The sequence below is a fragment of the Microcaecilia unicolor genome, chromosome 7, assembly GCF_901765095.1.
Source record: "Microcaecilia unicolor chromosome 7, aMicUni1.1, whole genome shotgun sequence".
In the NCBI taxonomy this organism is placed as follows: domain Eukaryota; kingdom Metazoa; phylum Chordata; class Amphibia; order Gymnophiona; family Siphonopidae; genus Microcaecilia; species Microcaecilia unicolor.
Window position 1 is genome coordinate 117,125,329 of NC_044037.1, and position 13,093 is coordinate 117,138,421.

The following is a 13,093-nucleotide window of genomic DNA, read 5'->3' on the forward strand; positions in this document are numbered from 1 at the left end:
TCCCGTGTACGAGCGTCCCAGCAGATCACAGCTCGGCATATGTTGAGATTGCTTGGCCACATGGCCTCCACAGTTCATGTGACTCCCATGGCTCGTCTTCACATGCGATCTGCTCAATGGACCCTAGCTTCCCAGTGGTTTCAGGCTGCTGGGGATCTAGAGGACGTGATCCTCCTGTCCACGAGTTTTCTCAAATCCCTGTATTGGTGGACGATTTGGTCCAATTTGACTCTGGGACGCCCTTTCCAAATTCCTCAGCCACAAAAAGTGCTGACTACGGATGCGTCTCTCCTGGGGTGGGGAGCTCATGTCAATGGGCTCCACACCCAGGGAAGCTGGTCCCTCCAGGAACGCAATCTGCAGATCAATCTCCTGGAGTTAAGAGCAGTCTGGAACGCTCTGAAGGCTTTCAGAGATCGGCTGTCCCATCAAATTATCCAAATTCAGACAGACAACCAGGTTGCCATGTATTACATCAACAAGCAGGGGGGCACCTGATCTCGCCCCCTGTGTCAGGAAGCCATAAGCATGTGGCTGTGGGCTCGCCGTTACGGCATGTTGCTCCAAGCCACATATCTGGCAGGCGTAAACAACAGTCTGGCCCGACAGGTTGAGCAGGATTATGCAACCTCACGAGTGGTCGCTCAACTCCAGAGTAGTGCGCCGGATCTTCCAGGTGTGGGGCACCCCCTTCGTAGATCTCTTTGCATCCCAAGCCAACCACAAGGTCCCTCAGTTCTGTTCCAGACTTCAGGCCCACGGCCGACTGGCATCGGATGCCTTCCTCCTGGATTGGGGGGGAAGGCCTGCTGTATGCTTATCCTCCCATACCTCTGGTGGGGAAGACTTTGTTGAAACTCAAGCAAGACCGAGGCACCATGATTCTGATTGCTCCTTTTTGGCCGCGTCAGATATGGTTCCCTCTTCTTCTGGAGTTGTCCTCGGAAGAACCATGGAGATTGGAGTGTTTTCCGACCTTCATCACCCAGAACGAAGGGGCCCTTCTGCATCCCAACCTCCAGTCTCTGGCTCTCACGTCCTGGATGTTGAGAGCGTAGACTTTGCCTCTTTGGGTCTGTCAGAGGGTGTCTCCCGCATCTTGCTTGCTTCCAGGAAAGATTCCACCAAGAGGAGTTGCTTCTTTCTATGGAGGAGGTTTGCCGTCTGGTGTGACAGCAAGGCCCTAGATCCTCGCTCTTGTCCTACACAGACCCTGCTTGAATACCTTCTGCACTTGTCTGAGTCTGGTCTCAAGACCAACTCTGTAAGGGTTCACCTTAGTGCAATCAGTGCATACCATTACCGTGTAGAAGGTAAGCCGATCTCAGGACAGCCTTTAGTTGTTCGCTTCATGAGAGGTTTGCTTTTGTCAAAGCCCCCCGTCAAACCTCCTACAGTGTAATGGGATCTCAATGTCGTTCTCACCCAGCTGATGAAACCTCCTTTTGAGCCACTGTACTCCTGCCATCTGAAGTACTTGACCTGGAAGGTCATTTTCTTGGTGGCAGTAACTTCAGCTCGTAGAGTCAGTGAGCTTCAGGCCCTGGTAGCCCATGCTCCTTACACTAAATTTCATCATAATAGAGTAGTCCTCCGCACTCACCCTAAGTTCTTGCCGAAGGTGGTGTCGGAGTTCCATCTGAACCAGTCAATTGTCTTGCCAACATTCTTTCCCCGTCCGCATTCCTGCCCTGCTGAACGTCAGCTGCACACATTGGACTGCAAAAGAGCATTGGCCTTCTATCTGGAGAGGACATTGCCCAACAGACAGTCCGCCCAAATGTTTGTTTCTTTTGATCCCAACAGGAGGGGATTGGCTGTGGGGAAACGCACCTTATCAAATTGGCTAGCAGACTGCATTTCCTTCACTTATGCCCAGGCTGGGCTGGCTCTTGAGGGTCATGTCACGGCACACAATGTTAGAGCCATGGCAGCGTCAGTGGCCCACTTGAAGTCAGCCACTATTGAAGAGATCTGCAAGGCTGCGACATGGTCATCTGTCCACACATTCACATCTCATTACTGCCTGCAACAGGATACCCGACGCGACAGTCGGTTCGGGCAGTCGGTGCTTCAGAATCTGTTTGGGGTTTAGAATCCAACTCCACCCCCTTAGGCCTATTTTTTATTCTGTTCCAGGCTACACTCTGTTAGTTGGATAAGTTGTTAGGTCAATCTCAATTATGTCCTCGCCATTGCGAGGCCCAATTGACCATGTTTGTTGTTTTGAGTGAGCCTGGGGGCTAGGGATACCCTATCAGTGAGAACAAGCAGCCTGCTTGTCCTCGGAGAAAGCGAATTCTGCATACCTGTAGAAGGTATTCTCCGAGGACAGCAGGCTGATTGTTCTCACGAACCCGCCCGCCTCCCCTTTGGAGTTGTGTCTTCCCTTGTCTTTGTGTTGCTACATACGGGACTAATGAACACGAGCCGGTTCGGGTGGGAAGACGGTCGCGCATGGGCGCGCGACGGCTAGCAAACGTCTTTGCTAGTGAAGATTCCGATTGGAGGGGGTGCCGTGGACGTCACCCATCAGTGAGAACAATCAGCCTGCTGTCCTCGGAGAATACCTTCTACAGGTATGTAGCATTCGCTATATCCTACATTGTGTAAGAGTGTAGTAGTATAATTTAACATGAAAGAATGAGCAATAGCCAAAAATAGTGAGCATTAACATTGACAAGTGATACTATATTTACATATTTACTGAAATACTTGTCAGAACATGTTCTGAAATTGATTGTTCAGATTTAATTTTTAATTGTTCTGGGAATGTGTTCCACAAAGTGAGACATATTACAGAAATAATGTGTGTTTTATGATGGATCACATGTTTACCACACTAAGTTTAGCCTTGGAAGTTAAATGACTCGCTAAAAATCATAGAGCCAATTTCTAGTTCTGTGCTTCCACCAGTTGACAAAGTATTTCTTTCTTTCTTTCATTCTTTGTTTATTTAAAAGCCATTTGTATTCCTCCAATCACTAGCAGTTCTAGGCAAGAATACAAAAAAAGTGAAATATAATGACAAAATACATATCAAATATATTAAAAAAAAAATAAAACAAAACTACAATCTCACAACCTACCCTGTAAGTGCACACACAAAGACTTTGCTAATGGTTGTGTTCTTGTCTCTCTGCAGCTGATGCAGGGGGATCCTCACAAACTGGATTTCCGAAATGACCTCATCACCTGTCTGCCTAATTCTGGAGTTTTTGGGACCCTCCCCCCCAGCAATGAGTTGGCCCGACCTGCCACCCTCTTTACTCCAACAGGTAGGACATCATAATCTCCTTTTGTGCAGACAACCCTGTAATCAGTTTATTTTCTAGGCCTTTTTCCCTTTACCCTATTTGGTGAAGCATCCATGTGGATAAATGAACTCCTCAGATAGTGTCTTTGTGATCTCCAGTTTGCATCTCTCTAGTTTACTTGTTAAAAAATTGGGGGTTAGGAAATGTTACCACCACAAATTGCCACCTGCATGAGGAGCTCTGCAGGTGACTCTCAAAAGAGATTAGCCCCCAAAAATGTCCTGGTAAGTTGCTGAGGAGATTCTGGGCAGAGTAAGGCACACCTGACAAATGTCTGTGAAATGGTGAACAGTTGATTTAAACACCTTTGCCTATGTGGGGCTGGAGCAGAAGCAGCACATGCCCCAAAATGGTGCTATCAAATACAGGAGCTGAACTACCAGCAAACTCAGAAACAAGTGGAGATCTAGCACAGGAAACAGAACCAGAGCCACTGCCAAGCTGATCAAAGCTAAAAGAATGGTTTGGGGAGCTATAAAGAAAAGAACTTTGCATTGTTAAAGAATGTCACTCCTATCTGCTCAGAGATAGCAGAGGTACGGAATCAGATGGACAAAATGAAAAATAGAATAGGAGGCTATATTGAGGATATGGAGGCATTACAACAAAAACTTAGAAAAAAGCAAGTAACTACAAACTTGTGCAGGCATACTATTGTGTTTCTTGAATTAACATTTAATTTAGGACCTAGAACTCGATGGGCCTGCTCAAATTGTTTTATGCAAAGGACCTGAGATGGAAATTAGAGGATATGGAAAATCACTGTAAGAAAATAATAATAATCTGGGAAGGGAAATGGGACTTGATATACCGCCTTTCTGTGGTATTTTGCAACTACATTCAATTACATATATACAGGTACTTATTTTGTACCTGGGACAATGGAGGGTTAAGTGACTTGCCTACAGTCACAAGGAGCTGGGGTGGGAATTGAACCCAGTTCCCCAGGATCAAAGTCCGCTGCACTAACCACAGGGTGTGTCAGAAACCATAAAATGGTATTTTATGAGGAACTAATTGGAAGAGTATTTCAAGAGATCCTGAGAACAGCAGGCCAGGAGAAATGGTTGAAATGAAAAACAAAAACAAAGCCTTCTGACTGACTTTTATAGATAACATGGTTGTGTGTGTTTATTCTCTAATGCAGCCTTAGGATGAAATATGACCGTGTCAGGTTTTATTCTGTGACATATTTTTAACAACTTTATTTCTTAATAAATATCTTTTGCATAAAAAATTTAGAGCAGGCCCATTGAGCTGTAGGCCCTAAATTAAATGTTAAACCAAGAAACATAGTATGCCTGCACAAGTTTATAGTTAGAGAGTGGGTCCTCCGGGCAGCAAGGAAGCTGGGATGATAGTCATTTTGAAGTCTTCCCAGACATTTTGTCAGGCATGATCTGGCAAAAGGGGGACTTTAAAGAGGTTACTAGACAGCTCTGTACTGAAAACGTGAGCTACCAGTGGCTTTATCCTATTAGCCATGCATTGACCTTCAGTGGAAAATTGCACAAATCAACAGTCAACAGTCAAGGAAGTGCATAACATACTTGTCCAAATTCAGTTCTTTGGGGTCTGCAAGCAGGCCAGATTTTCAGGATATCCCTAATGAAAATGCATTTCTCAAAATACTAACAATTCAAGTACCAAATTCCTTTATTACATTTCAATGAACAAAAATGAATTCAAATTGTATTAAACTACTAGTATATATACTGTCAGCAAGCACCTCTCCGTGCTGTCTGCTCTCGACCTGCACCTCTCCGTGCTGTCTGTCTTCACCCACACAAGAGACCTCCTCTGGAGACTGATGCCTTTTCCACTCAGCTTCACTTTCAGTTCTCTGGTCCTCTAGAACCAGCAGGTATTCTATTGACCTTTCTGCACACTTCCCTGGGGATACAATTACTGCCTGGGTCCAACCAACCCTCTGCTCTTCCCTTGGCTTCAGCTTTCAGACAGTTGTATTCAATGGCCAAGGGTAGCAGGGATTCTCTGATGTCCTTGCCCTCATGTGGTTATTTCAACAAGGTCCCATCTGGGGTGCCATTTGTAAGCCCACAGGGGGCTCTCCAGTGTGCAGTGGCCCTCTAGTGGCTCCTGCCCAGCCTCACTAGCCCTTTGCCTCAGGGAACCACCTTGAAACCAGACTTCTCTGTGACTGCGTTGACTCGGGCCTCTAGGTTTGGTCCTCCCCTTTCACTCAGGGTGACCTCTTCATTAACCTGCCGTCCCGGCCCGGCCTCCCCGCTGTATCTCCTGGTAACCAATCCCCCTTACCAGTTCTTCTGGTGGGGCCCCCGGGTCACCCTTCTCTGGAAGATAGCACAGCTTCCTCTGCTTGCAAACATATGCAAATTAGCTGGTTGCATGTAAATTCAGTTTATTAGAGCTAGGTTACAGTCTTTTGGGAACCTGGCTTTCCAACTCTTCTTTGACTGCGATTCACCCCCCTGAGACCATTTACTGGGGGACATCTGGGTCTCAGGGTATAACAGCCACCTCCCCTGGATAGGACACACTTCAGTCACCTTAACCTTACGGTCCTATCCTCCACCCCACGGCTGTTTGTTCTTTTTAAACCCTTCACAGTTCCAATATCAGTACTAGGGACCCACAGTCCTTCTCCTTGAACACCCAGTTCTTTCCCAGTACTGAGAACACACAGTCCCACCCCAATACTTCAGGGACTTCTTACCCCAGGATTTCCAGCCTGCTTTCCCTCTTGGACACACTGTCACTCCTCCTCTGCCCCGGGACACACAGTTCCGGATTCCGGCCTCCAGGCTCCCATCTCCTCTCCCTTGGGCAAACTCCTCTCTTTCGGGCAAACCTCCCTCCTCTGCTGAGAGGAAGCTATTTATGAGGTGTCCAATAAACCTCCCCACCTCTTGAAACCTCGCCCCTCTGGTTCCAGAAAGATCTGGCCTAGAAGCCTCTTCGCACTCCCCCCAGCTATCTCTTTGGAGCTCCCTCTACTGGCCAGAATGGGCATTTTCCCGGTTTTCGGTAGGCGAGCGCCATCTGGCGGTCTCCTCATGTAAGGGCAGACACTGTGTTTATCACAATACCCATCCACTCACACATTTACATACTAATTACATCCACCTCTCATACACAATCACCGATCATTAACCTCATAAATGTAGCATATTGTGTAACCAGGGGCCAACTTAATATACATAACATTGCACTCAAATTAACATAGTTCAAGTTTTGCTGATATTACATAAATCAAATGTTTATATGTACCATTTAGCTCCAAATATAACAGTTCATCTTCGCTGATATTATTTCAATCAAATGTTTAGAGAGCGAGTGGCTACGCCAAACCGCCCACACACATTCTTGATTAGAAAATAACTTTCAACTGTTAAGGAGATCTTCCCAAAACCATCGATGCGATGAACTTATTCACCGTCAGTGTTACACTTCAGAGTCTTCCAAATCGTTGTATATCAGCAGCATCTCCTTCAACACTGAACCAGTGGCACCCACACAGTCACACTCCAAATATGCCTGTGGAATCCTTTATCAACAGCAATACTTCATCCAGTACATTGGACCAATTTTCTGAAAGACGCTGGTGATGGTAATGACCCTACACGAATCGTGTTTCGCTCGTATGAGCGTCGTCAGGGGTCTGCATAATAAAATTAAGAAAAAACACATTGTTTCATCCTCTCATCCCAACACAGTGTGGACAACCCCACAAGATTTGACACACCAGACTACACCCTTCCTATCTCAGATAGTCTGAAAATCCTCAGCGTAACAATGGACCGTAACCTAACACTGGAGAGCCAAGTGGCATCCACAATAAAGAAAATGTTTCACTCAATGTGGAAACTCAAATGCTTAAAACAATTCTTCCCGAGGGAAACATTTCGCACCCTGATACAATCAATGGTACTAAGCCATGCTGACTACTGCAATGGAATCTATGCGGGATGCAAAGAACAAACCTTAAAGAAACTTCAGACCGCACAAAACACGGCAGCTAGGCTTATATTTGGAAAAACGCGATTTGAAAGCACAAAACCCCTCCGCGAAAAGCTACACTGGCTCCCGATCAAAGAATGCATTGCTTTCAAAATCTGCACCCTGGTTCACAAAATTATCTACGGTGAAGCCCCAGGATACATGACAGACCTGATCGACTTACCAACCAGAAACATATCCAAATCAACACGAACATTTCTAAATCTTTACTAACCAAGCTGCAAAGGTCTTAAGTACAAATCAATTTACGCATCCAGTTTCGCCTACATAAGCACGCAATTATGGAATGCATTACCAAAAGCCTTGAAAACGACGTACAACTACCTAAACTTCCGGAAATCACTAAAGACAAACCTGTTCCAAAAGGCATACCCTACCAGCCCAACTAAATGCCTGAACTCTGCTACACAACAACACTCAAGTACATAATGGACATTACTCAACTCTTCTGTTGTACGACTCTCTAATGTGACAGTGCTACATGAACTATATCCTATCACAACATTACCTTGTATTTGTTCACTGGAGACTTCAAAGCCTCTCCAGTGCTATGTAAGCCACATTGTACCTGCAAATAGGTGGGAAAATGTGAGATACAAATGTAACAAATAAATAAATAAAACAATTACACATCAAAACTGAACCCAAACATTCTATCAAAAGTTACATCACATTTAACATCAAAACCAATTCTTAAATATCCTACCGACCATATACGGGTCGCTGGGAACTCATACTCTCGCTCCAGTGCTAAGCAGCGGAAATGTCATCCACAACGTCGGCCCCTGCGTATGGAGCGTGTCAGGATCCCCTTCTATGTATCCTCCTCAATTTAAAGGGCAAGCCGGCGGACCACGTGATGCGATGAGCTGAGCAGGACGTGACTTGCTCTAGCTCCGAGACTCGCTCCCCCTAAACTGCTTAATTAACAATAAAGCGGCAACTACCACCATTAATCAAGATTACAAGTGCGTATGGACAAATATATTCAAAAATCGCCAGGTGGTATGGCGCTGCGCACTGCAAAGAAGGAAAAAAATAAAGCGGGAACCCTGGATGGAGTTATGGCGGAAGGCCCGGGAATCGCGGCAACGACGCATAATTTTACAGAACAGCAATTGATTCAACTGACCTCTGCTATCGAAAAAGCTTGGGCTCCGAAATGGTCGGCGTTGCATGACAAATTAGATCAATATCAGACTGCGGTGGATGGCTTGGGGATCAGGACGGGAGATCTGGAGGCCAGAATGGCGGCCCTCGAGGATGAAACACGAGGTTATGGGCCAGATATCCATAGTCTGCAAAAACAACTGAAAGAACAAACTGCAAAGTTGGAGGACCTAGAGAGCCGTTCGCGGAGAAATAATGTCCGTATAGTTGGGCTCCCAGAGCAATTACCAGAACGAAATCTAGAAACCTGGCTTGAAAATTGGCTAGCAAAGGAACTGGCGCTCACGGATTCGTCTGGCTCGCTGGTAGTGGAACGGGCACACCGAATAGGGCGAAAAATGGAAGCAAACAATAGGCCAAGAGTGGTGGTGGCGAAAATCCTTAATTACAAACACAAAATCGAAATATTACAAGGATTTAAACTAAAGAGAGACTCACTTAAATATGGTGGACGCAATATTCTGATCTTCCAAGATTACACAACATTGGTTCAGGAGCAGCGTAAAAAATTTCACCCATTGTGCTCACAGTTGATTGAGAAAAAGATAAAGTTTGCGTTGCAGTATCCCGCTAAGCTGCGGCTGTGCATTCAGGATAAATGGCAATCTTTTAATAAAGTGGAGGAAGCACAGGCGGCTCTGGCGGAACACCAGCTGTTGGACAGTACGTAGAAAAAATGAACAAAACTGTGTAAGAAGGCATAATTGATTGTGAGTAGGATCTTCACAGGGGAAAATGGGGAGAAAATATGTTGTATAAGAATGGGGGAGGGGGTCTCAAAGCATAGGCACGTGGTTTTTACATTTTCGTAGGCACTGCGACCTGGGAAATGTTTCGGGGTAGCATTACAGGATGGGGTAATGGGAAGTATCGGGAAGGGTTGGGAAGGGCTTGGGAGGGGGGGAGGGCAAAATATATTTTAGTATGGCTCAGTCAAAGCAGAGACCTCGAAGGCACAGTATTTATCCGAGGGCAGGACAGGGAGCAGATACAATCAAAGCATGAGACACACAGGGCAACGGCTAAAAGTCAAAAAGGGCGCCGAACATTAGGGTATCACATTCAATTTAGATCATGCCCGTGCGAATAATAACATGGAACGTGGGAGGGTTTTCCTCTCCAATTAAGCGGGCAAAAATACTGGCAGCCCTGCGGAGACACAAGGCAGATATCGCCTGTTTACAAGAAACCCGCCTGACAGTGGCAGAACACAATAAATTAAAGAAAACCTGGGTAGGAGAGGTGTTTGCCAGCTCCCCCCGGGGCCGTAAAGGTGGTGTTGCAGTTTTATTTAGAAAAGGATTGGCGTATAAGGCCTCATTGATAGCCACAGATCAGGCGGGGAGGTATTTGATGTTAAAGGTATGGTTGCAAGGGATGGAAGTAAATTTGCTGGTAATTTATGGGCCTAACACACATGATCCTGAGTTTTATCAAACAATAATGAAGTTATGCAATCTAAACGGAAACCGCCCATTACTGGTAGTGGGAGACTTGAATTTGGTAATGGACCCAGTCCGGGACTGCACAAATCCAGGCTCCTCTCATTATCAAGGACATAGGGGAGAGACACTACCATGCCTAGTACACACACAAGATCTGGTTGACACATGGAGAGCCTTACACCCAACAGAAACAGATTTCACGCATAGATCTCGGGCGCATGGGACGCAAGCTAGGCTGGACTATATATTAATATCACGTGGGGAGTTCCATAGGGTGCAAAGGGTAATTATAGGACCGGAAGAAATATCTGACCATGCTCCAGTGTGGCTGGATCTGGAAACTAATATTGCAGAGTCATGCGGGAAAAGATGGAGGTTCCCGGCATATCTAGTAGCAGATCCACAATTCCAAAAATATATTAACAAGAAGTGGGATGTTTTTGAGGCAGATAATGCGCAGCATGCGGACCAAGCATCCCTATTTTGGTCGACCTCTAAGGCCGTCCTCCGGGGATCCATTATAGCTTATGTCTCTCTTAAAAAGAAGAAAGTGGCAGCTAGCGTACTTTTACTAGAAGCACAATTGAAACGAGCACAGAAAGCTTATGCGGAGAATCCAACCCCAATGAGGCTAGAGACGTTGAAAGCCACACAGGTGTCCCTTAACACATTGCTGCATGAAAGAGAAACACACTCCCAAATATATAAGAAATATAGGTTAGAGAGATATGGTAATCGACCGGGCCGCATGTTGGCTCGGGCTATAAAGACCTGGAATGGCCCAAGGACAATTGATGCGCTTAGAAATCGACAAGGCCAGCTAACTAACAATCCAACACAAATTGCAAAAATTTTGGCTTCACATTTTGCCACTCTATATAAAAAAGAACAGCTAGAAAGCCCGCAGAGGATTAGGAGATATTTGACACAAACAGGACTCCCTAGGCTGACAGCTGAGGAACAGCAAGCCCTAAACGCTCCTTTGACGGCAAAAGAATTGCAGGCAGTAATAAAAAAACTGAAGTCATACTCGGCGCCAGGGCCAGATGGATTTTCAGGCGAATTTTATAAGATGTTGCCATTGAAGGCAAGAGGGGCATTGATAGACTATTTTGAAGAGGTGATAGAAGGTGGCCAGTTGCCCCAGTACGCTAATACATCAACAATCACTTTAATACTAAAACCAGGTAAACCAAAAGAATTAGCAGAGTCGTATAGACCCATATCGTTATTGAATGTAGACATTAAAATACTAGCAAAAATTCTGGCGGAGCGCATGGCCGATGTTCTTCCAAGACTGATAGGACCGGACCAAGTGGGATTCGTTAGGAATAGGTCATCGGTTTTAAATGTACGAAAGGCCCTGGTAGCGATGGCTAGATGCCAGGAAGGGAGGGACCCCGCGATGCTCCTGAGTCTGGATGCTGAGAAAGCTTTTGATAAAGTGAGTTGGGATTTCCTCTTCCAGACTCTGGAGCATCTGGGATTTGGGGAATGGTTTGGAAAAGCAGTAAAAACCTTGTACAGCCAACCGAGGGCGGCAGTATTGGCAAACGGGACTTTAAGTGAAGAATTTCAAATAGAACGTGGCACGAGACAGGGGTGCCCCTTATCTCCGCTATTGTTTGTGCTCACTTTGGAACCGTTACTGAGACAAATAAATGAAGTAGAAGCCATTAAAGGAGTGAGTTTCGATAAGTATCAACTAAAAGTGCTAGCATACGCCGATGACCTTTTGGTGATAATTACAGATGTTGGGCGCTCGCTTAACCCCCTTTTAGAGGTATTAGACAGGTACAAGAGGGTGGCCGGGTTCACCTTAAATCTGGACAAATCCATGGCTCTGTCAGTTTTCTCTACTTTGGCAGAAAGAGAGGGGCATGGGCTCCCCTTTAAACAAGCAGATGGGGTACTCAGGTATTTGGGGATATGGTTATCAGCAAATCTGGCACAGGTTTATACACTTAACATACAACGATTACTGAGGGACACCGAACAGAACCTAAGGGGGTGGGAATCATTGCCACTAAATCTATGGGGAAGAATAGCTCTGTTTAACATGTGCATTGTACCTAAATGGTTGTATGTATTTCAATTGTTGCCATTATTTTTGAGAAATAAAGAAGAACGCAGTCTGAATAAAATGTTAAGAAAGTTTTTGTGGAAAGGGAAAAGAGCTCGTCTATCTCTAGACACTCTGTGTACCCCAGAAGAATATGGAGGTATGGGATTAATTAGTATTAAAAATATAACAGCTGCCAGCGGAATGCGTCACATCAACGATTGGTTCCGCCAGACCTCCTATTTCTCAAATACAGAGTTGGAACTCAGCTTGCTTCCACAGACTCATTTTAGTAATTGTCTACATTCAGGAGGAGGGGACATTCCAGAGATACTGAAAGTTACGGGGATCATGAGCTCAGCTAAGGCAAACTGGAGATGGATATGTCGGAAGTACCAGTTCTCGCCCAAAGTAACACCTTACCTTTCTATTGTGAACAACCCTAATTTCAGGCCAGGATGCATCTACCCAGCTTTTAGTAGATGGAAACTAAAAGGAATGACATATTTGTTACAAGTGTTGACGTTGGAAGGCAAGCTTAAGTCATTCTCAGAATTGAAGACAGAGTTTTTAATCCCTCCAAGAGATTATTTTCATTATGTACAGCTGCAACACTACATTAAAACACTGCCATGGACAGACTTGACGGAGGACGTACAAGAAGAATTGTCCTCAGCGTACTCTTTAAGAGCGCAGGATAAAGTACCGTTGGCATTCCATCATCGCCACATAAAGGATATGACTCCGGAGGTGGATTATGGGCGGTTGGCCGAAATCTGGGGAAAAGATTTAGCCACAGACATTACTGAAAACCTGCTCAAAGACTATATTTTGTCAATTAAGAGACGCTCAAAATATGCAGTACACTGGGAAATACAGTATAAAACTGTGATGCGAATGTACGTGGCGCCTAGAAGGGCGTTTCATATGGGCATGTCCCCATGGGGGGAATGTCCAAAATGTGGAGTAGATGGAGTGACGTTGGGTCACATGCTGTGGACATGCACAGGAATACAAAAGTTCTGGAAAGACATTACATCCCATGTTTCTAAATTGTGGAAAGTGAAATGGCAGCTAGATGCGAGACTGTTGTTTAA

At 45.4% G+C, this 13,093-nt stretch overlaps 1 protein-coding gene across 1 annotated transcript in view; it reads left to right on the top strand.

Annotated features, from left to right (window-relative positions):
* The window catches only part of FBRS (fibrosin), a 592,459-nt gene that overhangs the window by 550,525 nt on the left and 28,841 nt on the right, over nucleotides 1-13,093 (top strand). Inside the window, exon 15 of the mRNA XM_030209049.1 lies at nucleotides 3,146-3,278. Within this exon, the coding sequence (XP_030064909.1) occupies nucleotides 3,146-3,278 (133 nt within the window). The remainder of the gene's footprint in view (nucleotides 1-3,145; nucleotides 3,279-13,093) is intronic.